The sequence below is a fragment of the Mustela putorius genome, unplaced genomic scaffold (assembly GCF_011764305.1).
Source record: "Mustela putorius furo isolate JIRA1106 unplaced genomic scaffold, ASM1176430v1.1 tig00000487_pilon_pilon_pilon, whole genome shotgun sequence".
NCBI classification, from domain to species: domain Eukaryota; kingdom Metazoa; phylum Chordata; class Mammalia; order Carnivora; family Mustelidae; genus Mustela; species Mustela putorius.
Window position 1 is genome coordinate 6498875 of NW_025421399.1, and position 25922 is coordinate 6524796.

General features: G+C 52.6%; 2 protein-coding genes across 9 annotated transcripts; one reads left to right on the top strand and one right to left on the bottom strand.

The window, feature by feature from the left end:
• Positions 1-7: 7 nt before the first annotated feature.
• PRR29 (proline rich 29) lies at positions 8-5410 on the top strand. Of its 6 annotated transcripts, none has more exons than XM_004749153.3 (6): positions 24-626; positions 923-977; positions 1184-1290; positions 2251-2480; positions 2641-2717; positions 2901-5410. In XM_004749153.3, exons 1-6 carry the CDS (start codon positions 567-569, stop codon positions 2927-2929), a joined length of 558 nt encoding a protein of 185 aa, XP_004749210.1. In that variant the 5' UTR covers positions 24-566; the 3' UTR covers positions 2930-5410. The 6 variants fall into 6 exon arrangements, with proteins under 6 accessions (XP_012909992.1, XP_044936836.1, XP_004749208.1 ...); XM_004749152.3 differs by having other exon boundaries at positions 29-626; positions 902-977; XM_013054538.2 differs by having other exon boundaries at positions 8-626; positions 2641-5410.
• ICAM2 (intercellular adhesion molecule 2) lies at positions 3782-18516 on the bottom strand. Of its 3 annotated transcripts, XM_045080900.1 has the most exons (6): positions 18355-18516; positions 18039-18076; positions 8381-8485; positions 6425-6688; positions 4770-5090; positions 3782-4095 (listed from the first exon to the last, which is right to left on the bottom strand). In XM_045080900.1, exons 2-6 carry the CDS (start codon positions 18070-18072, stop codon positions 3947-3949), a joined length of 873 nt encoding a protein of 290 aa, XP_044936835.1. In that variant the 5' UTR covers positions 18073-18076; positions 18355-18516; the 3' UTR covers positions 3782-3946. The 3 variants fall into 3 exon arrangements, with proteins under 3 accessions (XP_044936835.1, XP_004749214.1, XP_044936834.1); XM_004749157.3 differs by lacking the exon at positions 18039-18076; XM_045080899.1 differs by lacking the exons at positions 18039-18076; positions 18355-18516 and having other exon boundaries at positions 8381-9725.
• Positions 18517-25922: the final 7406 nt, after the last annotated feature.

The window sequence follows — 25922 nt, forward strand, 5'->3', positions numbered from 1 at the left end:
GGGGGGGGGTGTCATGGGGCCAGCCACCTGTTTCTGGCCAGAGCCCAGCCTTTTCTGTGAGCTTGGTTGATGTTTCCGTCCTTGGTCGGCTCCAGAAACCACTCCTGGCCCAAAGGATGCCCCTCGGATTCAGACTGACGGAGAACACACCCTTTGCCTTCAATCACCTGCCCTTCCCTGCCCAGCCTGCGTACAGAATGTTCTGTTCTTGCTTAACTCATCACCCTAGCCAATCCTGGGACCTGAAAACCAAGTGTTGGCTTTGGCGCCGGAATTCCCAGCCCCTCACTCATTCTTGGTCCCAGAAGTGCGCACGGGTGGAAGGTACAGCGAGGACCAGGGAGCTCGGCGGCGCAGGGGTGTTGGAGGTGGACATCCGGCAGAGGGAGCGGCCTCCTGGGGCAGGGAGTCCTTGGGGACTCCTTGTTCCCCGCCAACCCTCCGCCAAGGTGAGGAGAGCAGAGCGCGCCGGGAGCCCCGGCGCCCGGGAGGGACCTGCGCATGCGTGGGAAGAGACTTTGGCGTCGCCCTCGTCGCCCAGGTAACCCCGACCCGCAGGTGCCCGCATGGCCTCCGGCACTGGAGGGAGCTGGGGTCAGGCCCCACCGCAGAGTGCCGCCCGGACGGTGAGGGCTGAGCCGGCTTTTACCTGGGAGGCCTGGGGGGTTGGCTGACTGGGGATCCGTCCCCGGAGGGACAGAACCCTGGAGGAAGTGGGGTGGGTGCAGAGAGCGACTCCAGCCGCCCGGGAGACTCCGGGAACCGGGAGGCGTGCGGGCAGGCAGGAGAACGAGGTACTGCGGGGCGAGGCCACTCGCGGGGTGCACGGGGGCAGGGGGTGGGGAGAACTTGGTCCGATCCCTTGCCGGCCACGCAGAGCTGAGTCTCTCCCTGCCCCCAGCCCTGGGTGACGGTCCTGCAGCCCGTCGTGTGGGCGGTCCCACCGCCAACCCCGCAGCCCGGTGGACTGAAGGAAGGTGAGACTCCGGGCTCACCCGCCTTGGTACCCCACTCTGCTTCGCGCATTCTCTGGGCGCCCTCGCAGCACCTCCCTCCCGCGCGGTCCTGGGCTGGGCGTTGGGGGGTGGGGCGGGGGAGGTAAGGCCCTGGGAGCGGGCGGTGGGCAGTGGGAGGCCTGGCGTGGGTCTGCTGAACTCCCCTTTCCCTCCCGTCCGTCCGCCAGACCTGCTGGAACTGATGTTGCTGCAGAACGCGCAGATGCACCAGCTGCTGCTGAGCGGGCTGGTGGCCGCGGCGCTCAACCCAGGACCAGCCTCTTGCCACCCGCAGGTGCATCAGCTGGGGGTGGGGTGCAGGTGTGCCACCGCGTCACCCACCTGCAAGTCCAAGGGTGGGGATCCACCTTGGGTGGATCCTGGAGAAAAAGAATCAGGCAACAGTGCAGCTGTCCCCACTGGGTCCCTTTGGCATCTTATGTGCCAGGGCCCCAAAGCAGCATGGAGTGGGAGTCCCCAAATCCAGAGCACTCAGGTCTTGTGTTCAAGGAGGTCTCCCTGCCAGTGTACCCCCTACTAGACTGCAGGCTCAGGAGGATAGGCACCCTGTACCCAGAGTCTGCAGGTTGCCGAATACTTATTAGGAGCTCTGGTGATATTTGTTGAACAAATAAAAAGATAAATGAATAACTATGAATACAAGGTGACTTAGCCCGACCAACACAGGGAGAGCAGAAAGGTACGAGCGAGCGCGCACATGCGCGCACTGGGGCTTGAGGAAGGGCTCCTTGGAGGAGCAGGTGACCTTGGAACCAGTCCTTGAGAGCCACGTAGGATTTTGGCGCTTGGAGGAGGCCAGGTTGTGTCCACCATCCAGGCTGTGGAGGCTGCTGGCCCTCTTCACACCCTGGCCTTCGGGGGCACCTGGGATGAGCACCCCACCTCCCTGATGGGGCTGGTGGGTCCAGGGGCAGGGGGCAAGGCCAGATGCGGGTCACTGGCCTCCTGACCCCGCTCGCTCTGGAGTCATACCTGGATTCTTCCAGTCCCTGCTCAGCCACTTATTAGTGGGCGACCTTAGACAAGTTCCTCAACCTCTCTGAGCCTCAGTTTTCCCTCCTGCAAAATAAGGAAAAAACGTCTCCAAAGTACCTGACTTGCCCACAGTAGCTGCTCAGTAAAGGGCAGCCGGTTTATCATGCTCGCCTGGGGAAATCAGAGGAACAGAGAAGTGGGGGTGGGGACACCGGGTCCTATTTCATCCTCCCTCCTCCCTTTGACCCCCAATCCCCAGGTCTACCTGGAGGGTCAACAGGAGGAGGCGGAGGAGGAGGAGGAGGAGATGCAAGCCCTGGAGGAAGGGCCTTTGGTGATTCACCACCACTACCTGCCCTGCCCGATGCCCATGCTGGGCCCCTCGCTACCCTGGCCGGTCTCTTCCCCTTCCCTCCCCCAACATCAGCCCCACTTGCAGGACACAGCCAGGATTCAGCACTGCCCTCCTGCCTCTTGGAAAAGGAAGGGGTAAGTGAGGACAGGGGATCTGGGTGTTGCCGAGGTCCTGCTCTGGGGCTGGGCTGGAAGAGCCCACTAGGAGCTGGGCGTGGGTGAAGATACCTCTGGGTAAGGCCCTAGAGACCGCTTCTGATGCGGGGGGGTCTTTCTTTTCTTTCCTCCATGTTAGGAGAGCTGTAACCGTGCCCCCACCCCCACCCCCCAGTGCCACAGGCACTGTGGGTGCGGATGTGCCCCCTGCTTCAGGTAGGGGCAGGGCGGGTGGACAGTGGGGCCCAGGGATGGGTCAGGAGGCCAGGAGGGCCATGTTGGGGGCAGGGGAGCACCTGTCATCACTGCTGCCGGCCACTGGCCTATCCCCTTCCCTTTCACTCCTTGGGGCCCTGTTAGGCAGGCGGGAGCCAAGACACAGGTGTCGTCTCTCCCCAGACTACTATGATGCCGAGAGCCTACCATGAGGACAGACACCGGCCCTGGGACCCTGCCAGCTTCATTGCAGAGCTGGAAAGAGCCCTGGAGCCCCCGAGTGCCCCTCTAGAACCTACGACTCTGCACCCATGCCTGGCAGCCCTCCCCAACCCACCCCACAACCCCTCAACCACAGCCAGGCCCTCTCCTGTGTGAATCAAAACCCTCTTCACCACATGGAGACCTTGAACTGGCCTCAGCTCTGCCCCGGAGCACAGGCCCCTCTAAGCACATCCAGAGCTGGGAAGCCACCGCGGGTGGGGGGCCTTGGGTGTCTGGGAACCAGAGCCCTCCCTTGACCTCCTCCACTCACCCCTATCTGGGATGGCAGTGCTGTCGGGTCTTGGTGGCCTAGAGACAGAGCAGGAGGTGAGGGAGGACTTGTGTAAAGCTCTTTGAACGCCTAGAGCGATGGGGGAGAGGCCTGGCTCAGAGGGTCCTGGAGCTGAGCCAGTTCCCTTGGGCCCACCCTTGCCACAGGAAGCTGGCTCTTTTGGCCAAAAGAAGCCAGAGCCGCCCTGCTCCAAGCAGGAGTGGCCTGAGTCTCCGAGTACCAAGTAGGAACGGAACGTCTTTCTGCCCTCCTGGGCCAGGGCGTGTCTCCCCCGGCGTCCCTCAGGAGAAATGAGTCACTCAGGGCTCCGAGAGGATGGGTATCTGGTGCCTGGGCTGGTCAGCATGGGGACACCCCAGGGCCTGGGCTGGCTGGGGCTCTGGAAGGTCCCTGTGAGGGAGAAGCTTGAGGGAGGCTTAGGAGACCTTTGGGGAGAGAAGTTCAGGCCCGGTGGTTGCCTTTCCTGGCTGTGGAGTTCTATCCCAGGAGAAGACATGGAGGCACAGGATTGGGTCCACATGTTTATATGCAGACTAGTAAAGGAAACGACCCCATTGTCCTCGGCCAGGGCTAGACCACAATCCTGAGGAGTCCCGCTGAGTTCCAGCAGATGCTGCGGCGGTGGCCGTGCCACTCATGTAGGCTGTGCCAGTAGGCCCGACTCGGGCCCCACCTAAGCATCTTGTACCCCGTAGGCGCCCATCCGCCTCTGGCGCCAGTGCTGGCCCAAGATGAAGCACAGGAGGATAGATGTCACAAACAAGAACAGCAGCACTGACACGACGGAGATGATAACCACCATCTGGTTGTCCGGCGTGGGTTCTGGGGAGGGAAGAGGGGTCAGGGGTCTTAGATGTCCCCTGGTCCCTGATGGCAGGGCCCGGGGGGAGTAGTGTCTGCCTGTCACCTCCCCATGCCTCACCGCCACCTAGGCTGCAGAGAGGAATGACCAAGGGTGTAGGATCTCGGGGAAAGTTAGGTGGGGTCCGGGCTACCAGCCAGCCCTCGGTGAGGCCGTGGATGTTCTCCTGCCACCGGCCCTTGGCACCAGCATATGCTGGCCACTGTGGCCTGGATGGCAGCATGGTCCAAGCCCAGCCCTGCCCTGGGCAGAGCCGAGTGAGCTCCTACCAATCCTACCAAAGTCTCCGGAGACAGGGAACACCTTGACCATCGAGAGCCACGGAATAGAGGAGCTCCAGGGGACCTCCAGGCCCAACCTCTGAACGCAAAGAGGGGCCATGGCCAGAGAGAGGAGGGTGCCTTGGTCAAGGTCACGCAGTTTACTCATTGCTAAGCAACTAGTTCAGTTCCAAACTGGGCACTCAGAGAGAGCTCCGGGGAAGAGTGAGAGGGAAGCCCCGGGATTCAGTGCGGGGTCCCTGGGTGCCTGCCCCCTGAGCCGGCGCAGGGAGTGCTGAAGGCTTTTTTCCTCCCCTAAGGAACAGAAAGCGATTGTCCTCCCCCACCCCTCCCATCCTGGGGGCGCCCCTCACCGTAGACCTTGAGCATCTGGGGCTCGGAGACCTGGTGAAAGATGGCCCCGCCGCGCGAGCTCAGATCCAGGCGGGCGTGGCACGAGAAGTTGTGGCGGCCGTCCTCCCTGTGAGCCATGCCCTTGTGCGTGGCCGTGGCTCCTTGGGTGTCATTTTTCTCCCCCGTAAAGGTCTTGTTGCACAGGGTCTCCTTGCCACGGAGCAGCGTGAGAGTGAGGCTCTCAAGGGGTTTCACATCCGGCACGTGGCACTCAACGGTGAAGGACTTTCCCACAGCCACCCACGTGGGCTGTATCTTCAGGAGCATTTGCTTGGGAGGGTCTGTAGGGAAGGAGGAGGGAGAGCTGGTCGGGGCGAGCGTGTAGTCCCAGGCTCCCCACCCTGCCCCCGGCACTGCTGTGTTCTCGGGGCCTCGGCTAGACATGGGAAGGGGGGCCCCGGCCCGGCCTGCTCTAGAGCACAAGGTGGAGGATGGACGGGCTGGGAGTTTTACCAACATGACGTTTTCTGGAATCAAGAATCGAGGTGGTCAGGGGTCTATGAAGAGGAGGTCTAGAAATTGTACAGTTGACTAGAAACAAAAAAAAATGTTGTCTCCTTCTTTTCCAGAAATCAAACAAATTTCCATATCAAACAGCTCACCAGATCATTGTCCTGAGACTAAAAAGGGAGTGCTCACTGGAACTGGGCCAAGAGTTGTGGGGTCTTCACTTAAGGGGTGGGGGCTGGAGTCTGACCTGCCTTGCTTAGTTAGACCTGCCATCCCTTGTCTATTAAACGGGACCCTCAGTGGTAGCCTGGATACCCTGCCCCCCTCACCCCGAGGTCATATGTTGGATTTAGGACATGTTCCTTTTCACTTGATCCCCTGATGCTGGTCATGGGGAGCACCAAGCCATAGCCTTGGTGCCGAGATGCTGAGAGAATCCTGCCCTCTGGGAAGGTCTCCCCGGCCTGTGTGCAGGTGTGTATGTGGGGGGGATGGTTCCACATTTGCCAGGGGCCCTCAGGAATATAAAAGCAGGGGTGCCTGGGTGGTTCAGTTTATTAAGCATCCAACGCTCAGTTCCGGTTCAGCTCATGATCTTAGGCTTGTGAGATCGAGCCCTGCGTCTGGCTCCACACTCAGCCCCGAGTTGGCCCGGGTTCTCTCTCCCTCCCTCTCCCCTCTCTCCCTACCCACCTCTCTCAGATAAATAAATAAATCTTTAAAAAAAAAGAAAAAAGGAAAAAAGGACTATAAAAGCACCAGGTGATGGGTTAACCTCCTCTCCGTGAGACAAAGGGGTGACTGGAGAGCATGGTGGCCCTTCTGTTGGCACCCTGCTATTTGTGGGGGGGGGGGTAGGGGGTGTCTGGTGATGGGGCTGCTACTAAGCAGGAAGGAGACTGTGAGCATGGTGGGGAAATGACTTGTAAATCTGTGCAAACCTTGCCTGGACTGTCTTCTGAGCAAGCCACAGAGCTGGCGTGGCCAGCAGGCTTGAGGAAGCCAGGGAAGGTTGTGAGCAGATTCCAAGCCCACGGGCAGGTCTGGCTCCCTGTCACCCCAGGAGCCCCGGGGGGTGGGGGCCAGAGCGAGTGCCCAGGGTAGCTCTGCAGACAGCAGACACGGGCTCTGCCTGGTGAGGAGGGCCCCACAGGGCAGCACTCACAGAACACGCTGACGTTAAGACTCTTCAACTTCTGACTCCCGAAGCAGGAGAAGTAGCAGTGGACGACGGTGTCCTGATAGATGTTGGAGACCAAGAACTGCTTCCACTGGGGTCCAGACTGGTTCAGGGTCTTGGTGAGCGTGGTCTCCAGGCCCCCGATGTTCGGGTTTGCACAGCTGGTGCTACAGTTGATCAGCTGGGACCCTCCGGGCTCCACCACCAGCTGCTCCGGATACATGTGGACCTCGAACTCCTCCCCAGACCCTGGAAGACCAGAAAGACAGGGCAGCAAAGGTCTCTGCTGCCCTGCCCCCTGCTGGCAGTCTGATCACGGGGCAGGTGCCCAAGAAGATAGGCCAGAGATGGCCCCTCTGCTGCTCTTCTCTTGTTCAGGCCTTGCTATTGCCTGTGTCTAGACTGTGGGCAAGGCTTTGCATATTGCCCGGGTCTAGACCACAGAGGCTGCCCCACAGCCATCTCCCTACCTCTGGGTGCTCTTCCTCCAGCCCACCTTTGGATGAGTCTTCTCCGCGCACAGCCTCCCTCTCCATGCAGAGGGATCCTATGCAATCTTCAAAGCCCAGCCCAAATACCCCTTCCCTCCATGAAGGCCTCTCAGAGATGGAGGTGGACTGGGTCCTCTGGGCTTTTCCTCCCTCCTTTCCTTCCTTCTGCAAATACTGTTTGATTACCTGCTGTGTGCCAGGCCCTGTTCTAGGCTCCAGTGACACAGCAGTGACCCAAGCAGACCCAACCTTGCCCTTGCAGAGCTCCCATTATCACGAAGGACACAGACAATAATCAGCAAGTGAGATAGCCAGCTTGTCAGACAGAGATCAGTACCTGAGGCAGGACAGGAATGGGGTGGAGTTGCCATTTTAATAGGGTGGTCAGTCCGGACCTCACCAAGGCATCGACATTTGAGCAAAGACATGGAAGAGGTGGGTGTGAGCCCCGCAGATACTTGGGGAGCAGGGAGTGTTCCCGGAGTTAAGACCCTGGGTCAAGGGCATGCTTGGTGTGCTTGGGGACCAGCAAGATCAGGATGGGGTAGAGCCCAGTAAGGAGGAAGGCAGGGGGAGAGTAGTTCAGGAAGGTAATGGGACCACCTTGCCAATGACTGGTAGAGCTTCTAGAAGGCAGGGCCCAGATTTCCCTCAGTGCTCAGCACAATGCCCCGTGTGTGACGGACATTTGGAAGTATTTGATGCATCAAGACTGAGTCCTCGGAGCTCACCTCCCACTCAGAGGTCCTTGATCTCAACCAGCTGGGCCTGTCCTGTGCTCCCTCCACACCAGCATGTCCCCCCTCAGCCCTCAGCGAGTGGCATATAATGAAGTGGCAAGAAAGGAGCTTTGCAGGTGGACGGTGCTGGATTTGAATCCTGAGCTGTGTGACCCTGGGCAGGGTGCTTTCTCTCTCTGAACCTGTTTCTTCATCTGTCCAATGGGCTAGTAACCCCTTTCCTGCAGGGTTGTGGTGAGGTAGCCCTTGAAAAGCACCTGGCAGGTTGTCCAAAACAGGCTCAGCACACGGTAGCACTTTCCTCCACAGTCCCCTGACTCCCTAGAGGACTCCCTTGGACAGTAGTCAAAAGGCCATGTCCTCTGCTGCCCCCTGCCGTCCCTGGGCCACATCTGAAGAACGCCAGCATCGCCTCCGGCCTCAGGCCTCACACAGCCCACCCCTCAGCCTCCCCGACCTGCCACTTCCACAGGCCCTGAAGCCATGGGGCCTGTTCAGCCTGCTGTTCCACAGGCCGGCTTCCCCCACCATCCAGGATCATGGGGGAACACGGCCGGCCCCGCATCTAGTGCCCAGGCTGGGCTCCCTCTGTGTTCAAAGCCTCAGTGACTTCAGGATCAGCCCGGCCTCCCACCCCAGATGCCAGGGGACCGGCAGCTCCCATTATGGGCTGGCACGTGCCAAGTCAGGAACCCCGGGTACCAGCTCACCTGGGCAGCAGAACAGGGCAAGAAGGGCGGTGGGCAGACCCCAGCATCCAAAAGGGGACATCTCGAGGGGCATCCACGGGCTTGCTGGGAACAGCCGAGGGCCTCCTGGAGGGAGATGGTGGACCCAGGTCAGGGAGTGGTGGCCCAGAGCCGCAGCCCGGAACCCCAGCCTTCTATGAGCTGATGACCACATTTCCTCTCATTATCTGAGAGGTCTTCTGGAAGCCACGTGGAAGGCCAGCTCTCAGAGCTCCAGGCCTGCAGGAATGCAGGCAGAGGAAGCTGGGAGGGAGCCGATAAGCCAGGGTATACCCTGGCCTCCCGCCATGCTGCTGGGCAGGGGGCAGGGCGAGTGGCAGGCTCGCATGTGTGCGAGGGTTGTGTGTGCACATGGGGCTCGGGGCACTGTGTGCACACAAAGGACAGTGAGGCCTACAAGCCCCAGACCTGAGAACCCCCAATCCCACAGGTTACATTATTGAGTTCCCTTCTGGGAACAGAATATCTGAAATCAGGTCTGCCCAGGACATGCCGCCTCTGTCGCAAAGCGGGCCGGGAGCTGGGCTTCTCTAAGGACACCCGGGCAGGCCCTGAAGGTGCTCCAGGGGCCACCCCCACTGCCCCCTGACACAGCTACTGAAACCTCCACACCCACTGGGCTCACGACCTCAACCCTCCCTGACCCAGCCGATAGGGACAACTTGAGGGAAGAGCTCCATGACAGTCCCCAGCAGCCCAGGCGCTGACAGAGGTAATGGGGGTCGGTCGGGCTGTAGCCCAAACCCCCAGCCTCCATTTCCAGGGCCTGGCTTATATGGTGTCTCCCCCCCAACCCTTCAGGGGAGCCTTGGTCCAGGGAGGGGGGCATTACAGTGCTTTGTCACCTACTCCCGGAAGCAGGAGTCCCTGGGACCAGCAGGGAGAGGCAGGAGAGGAGTGATTCTCCTTGCTTTATCAAGGGGGGCCCCAGCATTTTCAGGGCTCAAGCCCAACTCTGTTCCTGGGTTGTGAGGTCCTGGGTTGTGAAGTTGTGTCCTTCTCTTTGGCTGCTGAGGCCAAAGGCTGTCATCACCGAGTATGGTGTGCAAGGGCGGCCGGTCAGCCTGGATGCGGGGATGTCCCCAGACCACACTGCTTCAGAGCGAGGCAGAGAGAGGATGGAGAGTGAGCTGTGACCCCAGCCTGGGATCTAGTCCATGCGGCGCAGCAGGGAACACTCCTCCAGCCCACGGAGAGGCAGAGGGTGCGGCCTCAGGGCTCAGACAGTGGGTGCTGCCGTGCTGGAAACTCTGTGGTCTCCAGTGGGTCAGAGTAATAATAATGAGGGCAGCGACAGCAGCAGAAATTATAACAAAAACCCTGCAAGAGTGAACTGACTCCGGGTCAGCACGGTCGTAAGTGTACCTCTGTGAGGTAGGTCCTCTCGCTGTCCGCATCTTAACAATGGGGAAACTGAGGCACAGGGTGATGGACTTGCCCAAGGTCACATCCCGAGGAGAGAGTGAAGTCTTTCTGAGTGAGAGGAGAGCAGGGCTAAAGGAGGGTAAAGGAGGGGCTCTTACAAGCTACATCCCCAGGAGACCCTTGAGAGAGAAATGCAAGAGAGCAGAAGCAGAGGAAATTGCTGGGCCTTCCTTGCCACGAGGAGCTGGGCGGGGGTAATGGTGGTGGTGGTGGTTATGGGGGGTGTTTTGTGTGTGTGTGTGTGTCTGTCTGTCTTTTGCCCAGGGAGTTCCAAACAGCTTCTGGAAGGGTCTGTGCCTGTGAATCCCAATGGCACACACAGCTGGACCAGCCAGACTCCATCCCCACCAGTCTTCCTCAGAAGCTTCTGGGGCCCACAGGTCCTGCTTTAAGCTGGTCAGCCCCTGTTCCCACCCACCATTTCCTCTTTGATCTCTAGGGAATGTGGTTTTGCATCTGATAGCTTACACATCAACGTCCCCCACCCCCGCCCCCTGCTGGCCTAAACCCCGCCCCCCTGCCCCCACCCCTCCGCCCCTGCCCCGCCCCCGTGAGGGTGGAAGCTCATTCTAGAGCTGTTTGCTGTTCTAGAGCGGATATGGTAGGTTGTACCTGGCAAAGAGTTGATGCTGAGTAACTGTCCAGTAAGAGGATAGATGGAGGGAGGAGGGAGGGATGAGTAAATGAACAGAAGTAGTTTGTCTTGGTGTACAACCCAGATAAGATTGGATCGGAGGGGGTCTTTCTCTTTGTGCCCAGTGTACCTTTCTCCTGGTGATGTCTCTGCTGACCCCCAGGCCACGGAGCTGAGCTGAACACCTAACAAGGCCAACCAGGGCTCCTCATCCCCCAAAGATGGGCCCTCAAACCGGGCAGTGTTTTTTTTTTTTTTTTTTTTTAAAGATTTTATTTCTTTATCTGACAGAGAGAAACCACAAGTACACTGAGAGGCAGGCAGAGAGAGAGAGAAGGAAGCAGGCTCCCTGCTGAGCAGGCAGCCCGATGCGGGACTCGATCCCAGGACCCTGAGATCATGACCTGAGCCGAAGGCAGCGGCTTAACCCACTGAGCCACCCAGGCGCCCCATCCGGGCAGTGGTTTTTCTGGGACTTTCTGAACCAGAACTGGTAGGAACTAGCCCTTCCCTTTCTGATCCTAGCAGAGGCCCCCATGAGCCAGCAGCTGTCGGCCCTTATGCCCCCAGCAAGTGAAGAAGCTGATAGAAAGGAACTTGACTCAGTGGAGGGAAGGTGCTTCAGAATTGTCCCAGGTCACGTGCTGGCTGCCAGGTGGCCTCTGGATGGCAGGGCTGGTGATGATTCTGTGTGGCAGAAATGAAAAAGCTTTCCAAGCTGGAAGGTCCTGGCCCTTCAAACCTGCCCACGGGAGTCAGGGTCCTTGGGAAATGGGCGTTACTTGGAGCCTCGTTCTGCCTCCTGGGACTTCTGGGGAAGACTTGGGAAGGCGGTGCTGGGGGCGGAAGTGCTGTCCTTGCATGAGGCCGTGAGGCCTTCTGGGAGAAAGAGTGAAGTGGATTTGGCAGCTTGATGATCAGACCCTAAAAGGCCAAGGTAGACGCTTCCAAACGAAGAGAGAAGACCAACACTTCCTGTCACCAAGAAGATGCCCAGGGATGACAGGAACCCAACCATGATGTTGATGAGAGAAGAAATTCAGGTGCTCCTTCTTGGAGCTCTGTTCTACTACCAAATAGTCCCTGCCATTATCTTTAGGTCTCTGAGCTCTCCAGTGGAGGGGACAAGAAAGCTGGAAGCGTTAAGATGCAGGAGCATTTGAGGGGAATGGAGATTGGTGTGTTGGTTTTTGGGAGTGAACTCATCTCTTTACAGGGTGGGGAAGGGTTTTATCATGACTGGGTCTTAATCCAACGACTTCTCTTGTGTTCCCAACAAAACCATCTTTCAAGAACCAAGATGAGAGAAAGATAAGCAGAGACTGAGTTTACCCTCAAGATACCTTCACTAAAGGAATTTTTAAAGATGTGCGTCCAGAAGAAAAAAATGATTGCAGGATAGTTTTCTATGCAAGAAGGAAGCATGGGAAAATAAAATGGCAAAGGAATATGGAAGATAAATATGTAATTTTTATAATATTTAATTTGAGAAGTCTTAAAAAGTTCAAAACTAAAATTCTGGGCAATAATATTTAAGAGAGGATTACAGTTAAAGCTTTCTAAACTCTGCATTGTTCGGGAGGGAGGATATACTTTAAGCTATAACAAGCATGGTAAAATTTCAAGAAAAACCAGCAGAGAGTGTTTAAGCTCTAAACCCCTAGAGAAGGTTAAAATGGCGTGAACACAAACAAGCTTCAGTCAAAAGAATTAAAAGAGGAATGGAAGAAGAGGGACAAATGTACATTTTTAAGAAGATGGTATTGAAGAGCCCAAATTTGTAATAATCCCAATAAAGATGAAAAATTTAACTATGGTTAAAGGAAAGAGATTTTCAGATAGAATTTTTTTAAAATCCTTGCCCTGAGGGGGCACCTGGCTGACTCAGTCAGTGGGAGCATGGGACTCTCTCGATCTCAGGGTCATGAGTTCAAGCCCTATATTGGCTGTAGAGATTACTTAAAAATAAAATCTTAGGGGCACCTGGGTGGCTCAGTGGGTTAAAGCCTCTGCCTTCGGCTCAGGTCATGATCTCAGGGTCCTGGGATAGAGTTCCGCTTCGGGCTCTCTGCTCGGAGGGGAGCCTGTTTCCTCCCCTCTCTCTGCCTGCCTCTCTGCCTACTTGTGATTTCTGTCAAATAAATAAATAAAATCTTAAAAAAAAAAAATCTTACAAAAAAGAAAATCCTTGCCCTGTGTGAACCTATTTCTGTCTGGTGTCTGGATTTTATGCAAGGACAATGCCTTGTATTCATAAATCAGTCAGAGCAGAACAGCCAGGAAGAGGAATAGTGCCTGGGCTTGCTGCCTTTATAAACCTTCAAACTTTTTTTTTTTTTAAAGATTTTATTTATTTATTTGACAGACAGAGATCACAAGTAGGCAGAGAGAGAGGAGGAAGCAGGCTCCCCTCCGAGCAAAGAGCCCAATTCGGGCCTCGATCCCAGGACCCCAGGATCATGACCCGAGCCGAAAGCAGAGGTTTTAACCCACTGAGCCACCTAGGTGCCCCTAAACCTTCAAACTTTTAATGGGATTCAGGGCAATTCCCTTGGAAACGACAAGGTCTCACGTGACCCGCATGACCTGGATCGCGATTCCCTCTGGGGCCCTGGCGACAAGCTTTTTCCTGCACATGCAACTGAGTTCTGAGTCACTTTACCTCTCAGACAGCTTAAAGCCAGAGTGTGCCCTGACCGTTTATCAGATGTAGGTCAGAGGTGTTGGATTGAAAGGACGGATAACATATGGATGGGAACCATCCCGGCAGGAAGCAGAAAGGGAGGGACTTCCCAAGATGGAGAAAGAGGGTCTGGGAGGCAGTAACCTCTTGTGTCCTCCCTTGCTTAGATTTCTGGTGATACCCCCATCACAGGGGAATCTGATTGGATGTGGAAGCCACATCCTGTTCTCAGCAAAACTTGATTTCCGATTTCTAAGAGAACAGAGGAAGGAATGGGAAACTAACATTTGATGTGAAACTAACAGTTGATGTGTATTCTCTGCTAGGAACTGAACGAGGTTTTAATACATTGTTTTATTTAATGTCACACAAAAATAAGGAACCATTCTGCATTCTGATTATGCAACAGAGAGAGTAGGGCTCAGGTGAATTGATGGCAGGCCGAGGTCATGGAGCTAAGAAGTGATAGAGCTAGGAGAGGAGAAATTAGGAAAGATCGGTGGTTGCTGGGAGTCGGGATGGAGGGACGGGTGAATAGGCAGAAGACAGAGGATATTTAGGGCATAGAACGTATACCGAGACTGAATGCTGATATAACCATGACTTTGGGTGCTAATGAAGTGCCGGCGTAGCATCACTCAAGGTAACAGACATACTCCTCTGGTGGGGGGTGTTGACGAAGGGGGAGTCTCCACATGCGTGGAGGCTGTTTTGTATTTTGCTGTGAAGATAAAACTACTCTAAAAAAATAAATTCTATTTTTAAAAGTAGCTCAAACACACAAGCTCAGAAGAGAAACTTCTGGATTAGGATTCTTGCCAACTTGTTGAAAATACAGGTTTTTAAACTCAACTCTTACTCAGTAGGGTGTCGTGGAAGTTGTGGACTCAGTCGTTCCTAAATTCTCATCTCGGATTAGATTTTTAAAACATGAAAATACAAAACCCAGGGTGCTTGGGTGGCTCAGTCGGTTGAGTGTCTGTCTGCCTTCGGCTCAGGGCATGATCTCAGGGTCTTACGATGGAGTCCAGCATTGGGGGGCAGGGGGTGGGGCAGGGTCCCTGCTCAGCGGGAAGCCTGCTTATCTCTCTCAAATAATTAAATAAAATCTAAAAACACACCCCACCCCCCACAAAACCCCATTCTCTGGTGTTTATGAGACACACCTAAGGCATAAGAGTATGGGGTGGTTGAAAGTCAAAGGCTGGGAAAGAATATACCCAGCAAACACTAACCAAAAGAAAGCTGGGAAAGTTCTGTTGATATCAGAGAAAGAGAACGTCTAAGACAAAAATACGAGGGATAGCATGAATGTCTGGACTAAAGGGAGAGATCAGCAGAAAGTTAAAATTCTTCTAAATTTGTAAGTATCCACCTTGAAAGAACCAGAAAGAGATCAAACCATGATTACAGCAGGGGATTGTAATGCACGTGCTCAATTAGGAATAACGAAGCCGACAAACAAGAGTGTGAGGAATGGATGAGTTGAAACACATAATTTAAAAGCTCGATCTGCACCTAAATTAGAGACCACAAGCTCTTCAAAAAGATAGATTTTAGGGCACCTGGGTGGCATGGTCTTCGGCTCCCGTCATGATGCCAGAGTCCTGGGTTTGAGTCCCGCACTGGGCTCCCTGCTCAGTAGGGGGCGCTGCTTCTCCCGCTCCTCCCCACTCATGTTCTTTTGTTGTCTCTCTCTTAAATAAATAAGTAATAAGTAAAATCTTAAAAAAAAAAAAAAGGCTTTATAGCCCCATATACTCAGTAATGTGAAAACGTACTCTGACCCACAGGTCAACAGAAGACATTGCAATGACCCGTTCAAAAAATCTTCGCATCGAGCGATACATATATTAAAATGTCTGGGATGCATCGGAAGTGGCACTTGAAGGGAAATGGATAGCCTTGAATGCTTGCATTCAAAAAAAAGTCAAAAATGAGTATTCAATCTTTAGGAGGTAGTCAAGAAGTTAGAAAAAGAACAGCAAAGAAAACCCAAAAGTGACTCAAAAGGGAATCAAGATCAGGGCAGAAATCAAAGTAAACAGAACAACAAAGTAAATGCAAAAGGGAAAAATAAGGAGCAAAACCCAACAAAATAGAAAACAAAACTATGGTAGACAGGATTAATGAAACCAAAAGTTTTCCGGAGAAGCTCATAGTGCGGGCAAGTCTCTGGGGAAATCTACTTACAAACCAAAGAAGGCACAAGTCGCCGTTATTCGTTATTCAGAATGAAGAGAGGATTACAACGAAGACAGTACAAACCTACAGAAACAGAAGGTTGACGTGGTTGCCAGTGATTGGGGGAGGGGAAGTGAACTTGTGTCTTTCGCATAGTTTCAGTTTGCTAAGACGAAAACACTCTGGGAATTAGCTGCCAAACAACGTGAATGCACTTAACCAATTCTACACCCGAAAATGGTTACAATGGTACATTTTATGTTATGTGTATTTTACCACAAGTAACAATTTTAAAACACTATAAATAAGTAACGCAAAAAAAAAAAAAAAAAAAAAAAAAAAAAAAAAAAAAAAAGCAAAGCAGGCCAAATCTTAGAAAGATAAAATTTACTAAAATTGATCTGAGAAGAAATAAAAAAATAAAAAGTCTGAATGGTTCTATAACTACTAAAGAAACAGGGGCGCCTGGGTGGCTTGGTTGGTTGGGCGGCTGCCTTCGCCTCGGGTCTTGAGATCGAGCCCCACATCGGGCTCCCTGCTCAGTGGAGAGCCTGCTTTTCCCTCTCCCTCTGCTAGCCACTCTACTTGTGCTATCTCACTGTCAAATAAATAAATAAATAAAATAAATCCTTAAAAAAAAAAAACCCTGAATCCATAATTTAAAATCTCCCCACAAAGGAAACACCTGGTCCAGATGGTGTTATGCAAGTTTAAGTAGAGGCAATTCTAATTTCATAAAAACCCTCCCTGAGAATGGAAAAAGCAGGAACACAACTCCTTCTACGAGGCCAGGGTAACCTTCACCTTAACATCAAAATGAGACCAGTGCGGGATGAGAAAGAAAGATTAGAAGCCAGTCTCACTCATGGATATAGATGCAACAATTAAACGAAAAATGCTAGCCAACTAAATAAATACATGTAGCAGTGTATAAATATACACATCATATCCAAATTGAATTTATCTCAGATATGCAGATGTGGCTTAACAATAGAAGAAAACCCACAGATATCATTTATTATGCCGGTAATAGAAGACTTTGTGGGGCGCCTGAGTGGCTCAGTGGGTTAAGCCTCTGTCTTCGGTTCAGGTTATGATCCTAGGGTTCTGGGATTGAGCCCTGCATCTGGCTCTCTGCTCAGTGGGGAGCCTGCTTCCCTCTCTCTCTCTCTGCCTGCCTCTCTGCCTACTTGTGATCTTTATCTGTCGAATAAATAAATAAAGTCTCCAGAAAAAAAAAAAAAAGACTTTGTGCTCTGTCATATCACTTCTGTCCTCCTCTGATATCAGTAGTACTTAATGTGGATAATTTCGTACAGACTTAGACTTCCCTCGCCCTGCAGTGTCCCGCCTCAAGTTTATACCATGTTTCTTTTTCTTTTTTTTTTTTTTTTAAAGATTGTATTTATTTATTCGACAGAGAGAGATCACAAGCAGGCAGAGAGGCAGGCAGAGAGAGAGGAGGAAGCAGGCTCCCCGCTGAGCAGAGAGCCCGATGTGGGGCTCGATCCCAGGACTCTGAGATCATGACCTGAGCCGAAGGCAGTGGCTTAACCCACTGAGCCACCCAGGCGCCCCTGTACCATGTTTCTTTTTGCTTCTTACCCCCAGTCTTCTTCAACGCTTTAGAAGCCACATATCAGCCTGCTAAGTGTTTCCCAAAAGTGTGAGAGAAGTTCCCTAAGACACATCCCTCCCCCAGTGAGGGACCAGCTAGAGGATGATATGAGCTTCAGCTTCCTGTACTCCTTGGGTGACTGTGGGAGGCCCCTGGCAGGCTCCTCTGAGCGGGAGTCAAGCTCCCTTTGCCTGTGGCCACGACATCAGTCACGCACCTTTAACCGGCTTTTCTTTCTCCCCCTCTCTGTCCCCCTGCTCTTTCACTCCGGGCTTTCTGGGATCACCTCTCAAATAACCTACCTGAACCCAAGTCCTTGTTCCAGGCTTTGTCTTTAAAGGAGCCCAAACTAAAAACTTACTTAACAGATTTAAGAAGAAAAAATAGGATCATCTAGAAGAAAACAAATTCAATATCCTTTCGTGAAAAAGATCTTAGATTAGAAGGAAACCGTTTTTTTCTTTTAAGTAATCTCTGCATCCAACATTGGGACTCAAACTGCCATCCCCGAGATCGAGAGTCACATGCTCTACCGACTGAGCCCGCCAGGCACCCCTAGAAGGAAACGTCTTTAAGCTGGTAAAGAGAATTTACAAAAAGCTTATGCATGGATTATATTTAATGAGTAAATCTCAGGAGCATTTCCTATAAAAGCAGGACCCAGAGGAGGATGCCCACTATCTTTGCTATTTTCAACATTGCTCCAGAAGTCCTAGACAAACTATCAGCGTTTTCATATGATAGGATTGCGTGGGTCGAAAATCCAAAAGAATGGTCTCACAAGCGATTCCAAATTACAAGGGATTTTAGCAAGCCAACTAGGTTTCAGATCAGTATCCAAAAACAAGTTGCTTTTATTATGTCTATGAGTAACACAGAATAACATAATTTTGAAAGCACGTCACTTATAGCAGCAGTAAAAGAGGAATCACCTAGCAAAACCCGTGTCAGACTGATAGTAAGAAAGTTATCAAAGGGATTCATCAGGAACCCCAGATGCCATCCCAAGAAGAAGGGGATGATTCCTTTCTCTCTGCATCTGCTCGGAGCACAGCTCTGACGGTTCAAGCCTTACCCACATGGGCCCGCCGACCAGAAGGCAGCCTCATGCTTCTAAATCCGTCATCCGAAGGCAGAGCAGGAGAGGAAGTAGGAGGACAAAAACAGGAAACAACCGTAAAAGCAAGGTCAATCTGGGCGGTGGGGTGGGGGGCCCACTTCACCCAGCGGGGAACATCTGCCCAGAAGGAACTCTGGGGATCTCTGCCCGCTTTCCTCCCCGTTCCCAGGGAAACGGGCCAAGAAAGGGGAAGGGACTAGAAGTGAGGCCTTGACAGTCCGTCGGAAACCCTTTCCATGCTGCCAAGAGGGAAGGGGAGTCGTGACCTTACCCGTCGTCGTGGTGGTGGTAGTGGGCTGGCTGCCGATGGGAGGGCTGTGCGGGGTTGGGGGGCAGGAAGCAGGGCAGCCGGAGCCCAGCGCCCGGAGAGTGGAAGGGGAAAACGTGCTCCCACTTCTGCGTCTCTGCGGTTCTGCGTGTGTGAACTCGGACTCCTCCCTCCCTCGGCACGTCGGAGTTACGTGCTTTCCTGTGCCAGGCTCCCCATTCGAATAAACCTCATTTTCAGACCCCTCCCGCTTGTACTTTTTTAAAATGTGGCAAAAATACGCGCAACTAGAAAAGGTACCGTTTTAACCATTTTTAGGGCACCGTGCTCGATTGCACTGTCCTGCTCCCATCACCGCCACCGGCATCGTCTCCTTTCGGGACTGCAGCGTGGTCCCATTAAACACTAACTCCCAGTCCCCGGCCCCTGCCAGCACCCCCGCAACCACTGTTCTTGCCTCTGACTGTGCAAATCAGATTACTCCAGGAACCAAGCCTCAGCAGGACCCTACAGTGTCTGTCCTTTTGCCACTGGCTTGCTTCACTTCACGAGATGTCCCTAAGGGCCGTCTGTGTCAGAGTTGGTGTCAGAAACTGCTTCTTTTTTAAGGCTGAGTAATGCTCGGCTGCCTGCGCTCACCCTACTCCTTATCCACTCTGGGTTCCTTCCACCTTTTGGCTACTGTGCATAACGCTGCCTTGGATGTGGGCACAGACAGCTCCTCCAGACCTGCTTTCAGGTCTTCAAAGTGTAGACCCCATAAGTGGAATAACCAAGTCCTATGACAGTTCTAGGTGCGAGGTTTTGAGGAACCGACATGGGCTCTCCCCCGACTCTCTTTCTGGATGTGCGGTGTCTGCACTGCTGGGGGCCTTTGATGGGCAGAGGGGTCCAGGATGAGCTGCCTGTTGTTCCCCTGCAGGAGGCTGGTCACTGTCCCCAGAGCTGTATGGACATGCCCTGCCACGAGAGACTTCTATTTGTGACGAAGAACCATCGTGGATCTTGCCACATTTGCCACCTCACCTAGCAATGAAAAAATAAAACCTACCCCAGTGGAGTGGTTTTGTCCCAATAGGCAGAAAGTATCAAAGCCAGGTGCAGGGGTGGGTCCGGGACCGCAAGCTTGACTCACACACCAGCGGGGGATCTTGCTCCCACAAGCCAGCCCTACATACTATTTAAATTCCAGGCTGAGCAAAGTCATAAATTAGATTATGTGACAGACCATGGGGCAGGGAAGGCCATGAATGCTGAGGGTCTGCTGGGTTCTGGAACAATCTCTCTTGGCATCTTCGTGCATTGGTACCTACACAAAAGTTCTTTTTGGAATCTCCCTGTCATACTGCTGGTGAAACAAAGCCAAGGTGGGATGTTGGGTGGGAGGGCTATCAGGGCCCAAGGCGTGGAGTTGCCCACGTGACTTGAACCTTTTGATGGCATCTGTCATAGACACAAAATAGAATGCAGTCTCATTGCAGTTTCCCTAGGAGTTATGCCTGGACTTGGCCCTTTCGAGAGGAACCCCTCCTTTCTCTATTCTAGAAGGTTTTCTAGGGAGCTTCTGTCCTCCTACTCGATACCACTTTCCTGGCAAATGATTGGTCCAAGGTTGGTGCCGCAGTGCCCCATGTTCAGGTCTAACCTTGAGGGATTTTGGTGGTGGTGTTGTTGTTTAACAAGTTGGAGAAAGAGCCTTTCCCTGCCTGGATGCAGAGATCAGAAGACAAATGCCACCTGAGGCTATCACCCCATTCACAGGAGAGGGGGGATCTGTAGAAGGTGAGGAGGTCAAAATGCACAGAGAAGAGGTGAAAACATTCTGATGGCATTCTGGCTCCTGGTTCCAGCTATTCCTGAAGGCCTGTTCTTGAAGGTGGGTTTCCATGAGCCTATCCTTTTGCCATTTTTGCTTAAGCCAGTTTCAGCTGGATTCTGCCCTGTGTAACCAGAGTCTGGAGTAAGAAACTATGAATCATGCCAGAGAACCTGATCAGTCAACCAAGGAATCTTCCAGAATAAAATTGCACATTGATTGGATTGGCTCTGGCACCGGTGGCTTCATCTGGTGCTGGGTCTTCACAGTAAGAGGGCGGGTGAAAAGGCATCAGTGCTTGAGAACATCTCCACATGCCTTTTGGTTTAAGGTTTAGGAAGTAATACAGCATTTTGGCAATTGCTTTTTGAACTCTCAGTGGGTGAAAGCAAAATTGCTTTGTGTTGAGGAAAATCCGAGCGTGTAAGCAGTTCATTGTAGATTGCTGTGCCTTGCGTAGGGTTCCTTCCTAATTCAGACTTGCTCTGTTTTGTCAGAGGTGGCATCTTGCTGCATCTAGACACTCCCTGGGCCAGGAGAGCAAAGAGGGGAATGCGTGGGTTGTCTGAGCAAGGTACGTGGCTCATGAGGCATCAGGCCCCAGAATCACTAATCAGAGCCAGGACTGTAATAACAGTAACAACTTGGTACTGAGGGGAGGGCAGGAGCCTGGCAAGACTTCCCTGATGGGTGAGTGTGATCTTGGGGACCCAAGCTTGCTTTTTAGAGGGGGCGTAATGAGAGAAGGGGCTCGGGAAGTAGGCTTCAGCTCTGGCATTTATAGGCTCTTATCAACCCTTCCTCTGTCCAGGGGGGTCTAAACCTGGTCCCCAGCACTGCTTCTGACTCTCCTAAAATACAGTGAAATTGGAATTTTATATATATTATTTTTAGTGTGTCTCAAACATCGCACATGGTAACAGTGGCAACTTGTGTATGTATAGATTGTGTTTTTTAAGCTCTCCAGCTCATTCCGGGGTGCACAATGCAGAGCACCAGCACGCGGGGTGGAAAAGCAGAAACGGGGTGAGAAGTCGGGAAGTGAGCAGGGGCAGAAGCATGAGGGCTTGGTCCTCTTTGGTGCACTGGGGAGGGCAGGGGTCAGCTGGGGGCACAGAGCGCAGAAGGTGCTTGAAAATCCCCAAGAGTGAGCTGAGGAAGGGGGAAGGCCACCGCAGTCCCTCTTCCGAAGGGTGGGTGGCATCTTCTTACTGCAAACAGTGTCATACTCCACCTGGATACCAAGCTCGACCGAAGCCTGGCTGTGAAGCCCCCAGAGCCGTCTCAGGAGAGGGCAGCTTTGAGCAGTCGAGATGCTGGGCCCACCTCAGAACTGTCTGATCATAACCCTGGGTGCCTGCATTCAGAGCTGCGCAGACAGTTCTGATGCCTCATTCAGGTCCATCCCTGACCTGCAAGCCCCCAACCCCTGTCTCTGCCCCCCCACTCCCACCGTTTTGTAGCTTCTGGGGCAGATCCTGTTTCATGTCTATTTCCTTCACCTCACTGCTAGGTTTCTGGGGCCCTCGTCTCTGAGCCACCGAGAGCAAGCTCAGGAAATGCTTGTTGGACTTAATTAAGCTCAGGGACTTGGCTTTCTGAGACATGAGCAAGTGCCCTCGAATTTTCACTCATATCACCTTGGAGAGGCCCATCCCCAGAGCTGCCGATTCACCCAGTCTGGGGCGAGGCCAGAGAATTTGGATTCTTAAAATCTCCCCTGACGATGCTGATGCTTCTGGTCCCAAGACCACATTGTTTTAGCAAGAATAAGAATATGCCCTCTGTTTAAATAAAGTCAAGGCGGAGGTCTGGGTGGCTCAGTGGGTTAAGCCTCTGCCTTCGGCTCCGGTCATGATCTCGGGGTCCTGGGATCAAGTCCCGAGTCGGGCTTTCTGCACAGCGGGGAGCCTGCTTCCCTCTCTCTCTGCCTAACTCTCTGCCTACTTGTGATCTCTGTCAAATAAATAAAGAAAAATATTTAAAAAAATAAAAAATAAATAAAGTCAAGGGAGTTGCAAATACAAGTAGAAACAGAGACTCAGAGTAGAAATTCCACGTCCTTGGAAGGCTAGTGCTTCATGGACTCAGCGGCCTTCAGGCCGAAGGATGGAAACTGTGGGTCATTCTGGCAGAGTGTGATTCTCTGCACAGCTTCTTGCCGGCTGTGTGACCTTGGGCAAGTTGCCTAACTTCTCTGAGCTTCAATCTGCCTACTTGTAACATGCAAGGAATACAGACAGCCAACGTTTCTGCTGCGCTTACTCAGTGTGGGTGTTGAGTTGAGTAGTTGGGTTTTTTGAGCAGCCATGCAGCAGCAGCAGCAAGAGGCCACACAAGATTATTCCAGGAGATTGGGATCCCTCATCTGAGCTCTAAGACTCTCTTGCCCACCTTAGAGGCCCCTCAAAGGGCTTCTGGACTACTGCATGGATCCAGAGAATGTCAGACCCCAAGACCACCCCATACAGGAGGGGGCTCTACATTTTATGTTACGTCAGTGCTCGAGTGAGAAGAGCTTGTGTATAAGCATTACTTTCATAAAGGACTTGAGTTGTTTACAAAGCCAGGTTCTTTGGCCTTTTTGGGGGGGATCCCAGTCTCATCTCATAGAGAGCAGACCCCCAGAGTTCGGAGGAGCAGTGGTCACACACGGGACTGGGGACAGCAGGGTGCTGCTGCTGGCCCAGGAGGAAACGAGGCTGCACACGGGCGCCATCTAGTGGCCGAAGTGACAAGGGGCCCGCCCCTATTTCTGAGAGGCAGAAATAAATTCTCCGGATGGAGTGGCAGTGGTAGGTCACATTTCTTTGCAAACACAAAGAGGCTGGAAATGGGCTGGGATCCTGGGGGGCTGTTTTTAAGGAAGGTGATCTATATAGATGCAGCAAACTTATCCAGAACCACTCAACAGCCCAAGTGCTGACCGAGAGCGAGTTGAGAAGACCTCTCCCAGAAGGAAGATCGCCTTTTCCCTGGAAAACGTGGATGCCAGGGTAGGCACCTGTTGTCTTTTTCTTCCTTTCACCTTTACTGCAAGGGAGAGAATAAACTGAGATGCTTGACTAGGCACCCCGATGGGGAAAAGAGCTGCTTCCTTAGGAAAGACACCAAAGGCAGCTCCTTGGCTTGTTGGAAAAGCAAAGGCAAAATCCAAGGGTGTGTGACGTTATTTTTTTTTTGTTTTACTGCCAGGCTGTTCTCTTTCGGGGCCTGAATGATAGATTAGGAGATATATGAATATGGGTAAAGATTATTTTTTAAAAATTAAGTATTGCAAGGTGTTTGTTTTTTTTCAGTGGTTCTGACTGCATATTCTTTCTGTGCAAGGGACCCGCTGCAGGGTCGGGACCCAGCAGCAGGGATAGGACCTCAGGGGGCAGGTGCTGGGGCTTGGATCCAGCTTCCCTGTTCCCCTCACGGCTGTGTGGGGCTCTCCGGCCACAATGAAGCCACCCGGCCAGTCAGGTTCGGTTGTAACACTAGAGAATTGCCTCAGTTCCTCTGCTGGGGTAGAAGAGGACCTCAGTAGCTGATAAAGTCAAGGTCCCACAACCTCCTGGGCACCCCATGTCCCTTCCGGCTGCTGAACAAATGTCCTTCCATTCACATCACAGCCTGAAGGTGAGTTAACCCACCCGTGTGTTGAACGGCCCTGGACCTTGTCAGTCTGAAGGACGCAGTGCTCAGTCCCCACCAGCCCCTGAGCTTTCGTCCATTTTTCAGGACGCTGCTTCTCTCTGCTCAAACCTCCCATTTGCCCTCTGAAACCTGGTTCACTGGAGAAAAATTTGCCCACACCCCTCCCCTCTTCACAGACCCTCCATTTCCTCACCTTGGCTGGAGCCTGGCCATTGGCCGAGGATGCCTCTTTCTTTGCATTCTTCCTGAGTGAAGACTGAAAGGCAGAAAAAACCTCTGAACCGGTGGGTGTTGATCATTGGTTGTCTCCTCATGGCTTCCTCATGGGAAGCAAGCCTACCCTCATGTTCTGTACCCCTCTTAGGCCCAAGGCAACTCCCCGTCTCAAGGCCATTGCCCAATCTGGAATTCCTGGAGGACTTTGAGTCTCTCTTCCTGTCTACTTCTACCTCCCCTGCCCCCTGACTCTTGCCGCCACTGTGGTCAACCCCAGTGTCTACCAGAAGACCCAGCTACACCTGAGCCTCAACAACTGCTTGCTTCCTCAAACTGTAAGAGTCTTCTTCACTTTCTCTCACCACCCACCCCTGCAGCCAAGTCTTACTTTGTCCCCATGCAATACTGCTCCACCTCCATATCCTTCATCTCCAGAATCTCTCCTGACCACATTCCTGTCTCCCTCCATCGGCTGGACCCCAAGGCCAACCACTGTCCCATCCACTCCCTCGATCTCCCTTCTTTGCACCCGTGCTGTGCCCACACAGTACCCCCACGCCCAGGAGGCTAGGTCTCCTCTACAGGCCGCAGCCCTAGCCAAGGCCTACAGTAACACACGAATGAGATGGAGCTGAGGAGGGGCGCATCTGTCCAATGGAACCAGAGAGGGGCTTCACCTTGGAGGTTCAGGACAAGGATGACGGAGGCTGGGAGTGACATGTTAGAACCAGAATGAATTAGAAGTTGGTTCACAAAACATTTGACCCCTAATGTAGAAGGACAGATAGTAGCGGTTCATCCCCAAGCCAACTGTCAGAAGACTCTTCTCCAAAAACTTTTAAGGACTCCAGAGCAAAGATATCTGCCCTCTGGCATTTAAGGACTCCCTGTATAATAACAAAAACAAAGCTTACCAGCTGACAAGCTCTACTTACCAACGCAGGGCTTCAATCAGCTTTTGCTGCCTCATTTTTTAGTTTGTATAACCCACCAAGCATCACCAACACTTAGGAAAATCTTCAACTTGGAAAAGAGAGATCAAGATAAACCAAAATTACCCCAAAGGATACAGAGATGATACAGAGAACTGAAGAAAGCCGTTAAAAAAAAAAAAGTCTAATTAGTATCCTCAAATACTAATTTCCCCATAAGAAAGCGACGGGGATCAAGAGCTCTTGGAAATGAAAAATGATTGCTGAAACTTAGAAAAGCGTCATGGCAAATTTTGGAAATAAAGCCGAGACGTTTTCCAGAAGGAACAAAATCAACAAATGTAATATAAGAAATAAAGCATAAGCGTCACGGAGGATCAAACCCAGAGTCCCAACATTCTACTGTTGAAAGTTAAAAAAAATACAAACAAAAAATGGAGTGGAGACAATGATTTAGAAGTTAGACAAACCAATTTCTCCTGACAGAAAGACACAGGCCGTTGGGTCGAAAGGACTTGCCAGTGTCCAACTCAAGGAAATGAGACCCACATGCAGACATGTCTCTGTGAACAGGCAATAGCGAGATTCCTTCCCAAAGTTTCCATGGAACACACTGTCCTAGGGACTGAGGGTGGGTGCTGGGGGGTCTCGGACTGAGGGCATGACCACGTTCCTTCAGGGAGCCAGTAGCTGAGGAAACCAAACTCTTGCTCTCACCCGCCCTCCCAAGGAATGGGATGACCAGCTGTTCCTCAGCTCTGGGGACCGGCTTGTGGAACCCAGCCTTTTTAAAAAGTATGTACAATATCAATCCAGTTTGGATTTAAAAACTGGTATTCATTTATTTTTGATAGGTGAGAGACACTCCGAAGATAATGGTGCTTATCTCGGGAACTTCCTTTCTGTGATAAGCACTATGGCCTAGACAGATGGTTTTTACCCTTAGGTTATGCCAGAATCACCTG

Coding starts and splice junctions, on each gene's coding strand:
- PRR29 (XM_004749151.3), top strand. CDS start 567: ATGGCCTCCGGCACTGGAGGGAGCTGGGGTCAGGCCCCACCGCAGAGT. Junction 1,291..2,250: donor CAGCCTCTTGCCACCCGCAG/GTGCATCAGCTG, acceptor CCCAATCCCCAG/GTCTACCTGGAGGGTCAACA. Junction 2,481..2,640: donor GCCTCTTGGAAAAGGAAGGG/GTAAGTGAGGAC, acceptor CCTCCATGTTAG/GAGAGCTGTAACCGTGCCCC.
- ICAM2 (XM_045080899.1), bottom strand. CDS start 8,573: ATGTGGTCATCAGCTCATAGAAGGCTGGGGTTCCGGGCTGCGGCTCTG. Junction 6,689..8,380: donor TGCCCTGTTCTGCTGCCCAG/GTGAGCTGGTAC, acceptor CTGGTCTTCCAG/GGTCTGGGGAGGAGTTCGAG. Junction 4,096..4,769: donor CCAGATGCTCAAGGTCTACG/GTGAGGGGCGCC, acceptor TTCCCTCCCCAG/AACCCACGCCGGACAACCAG.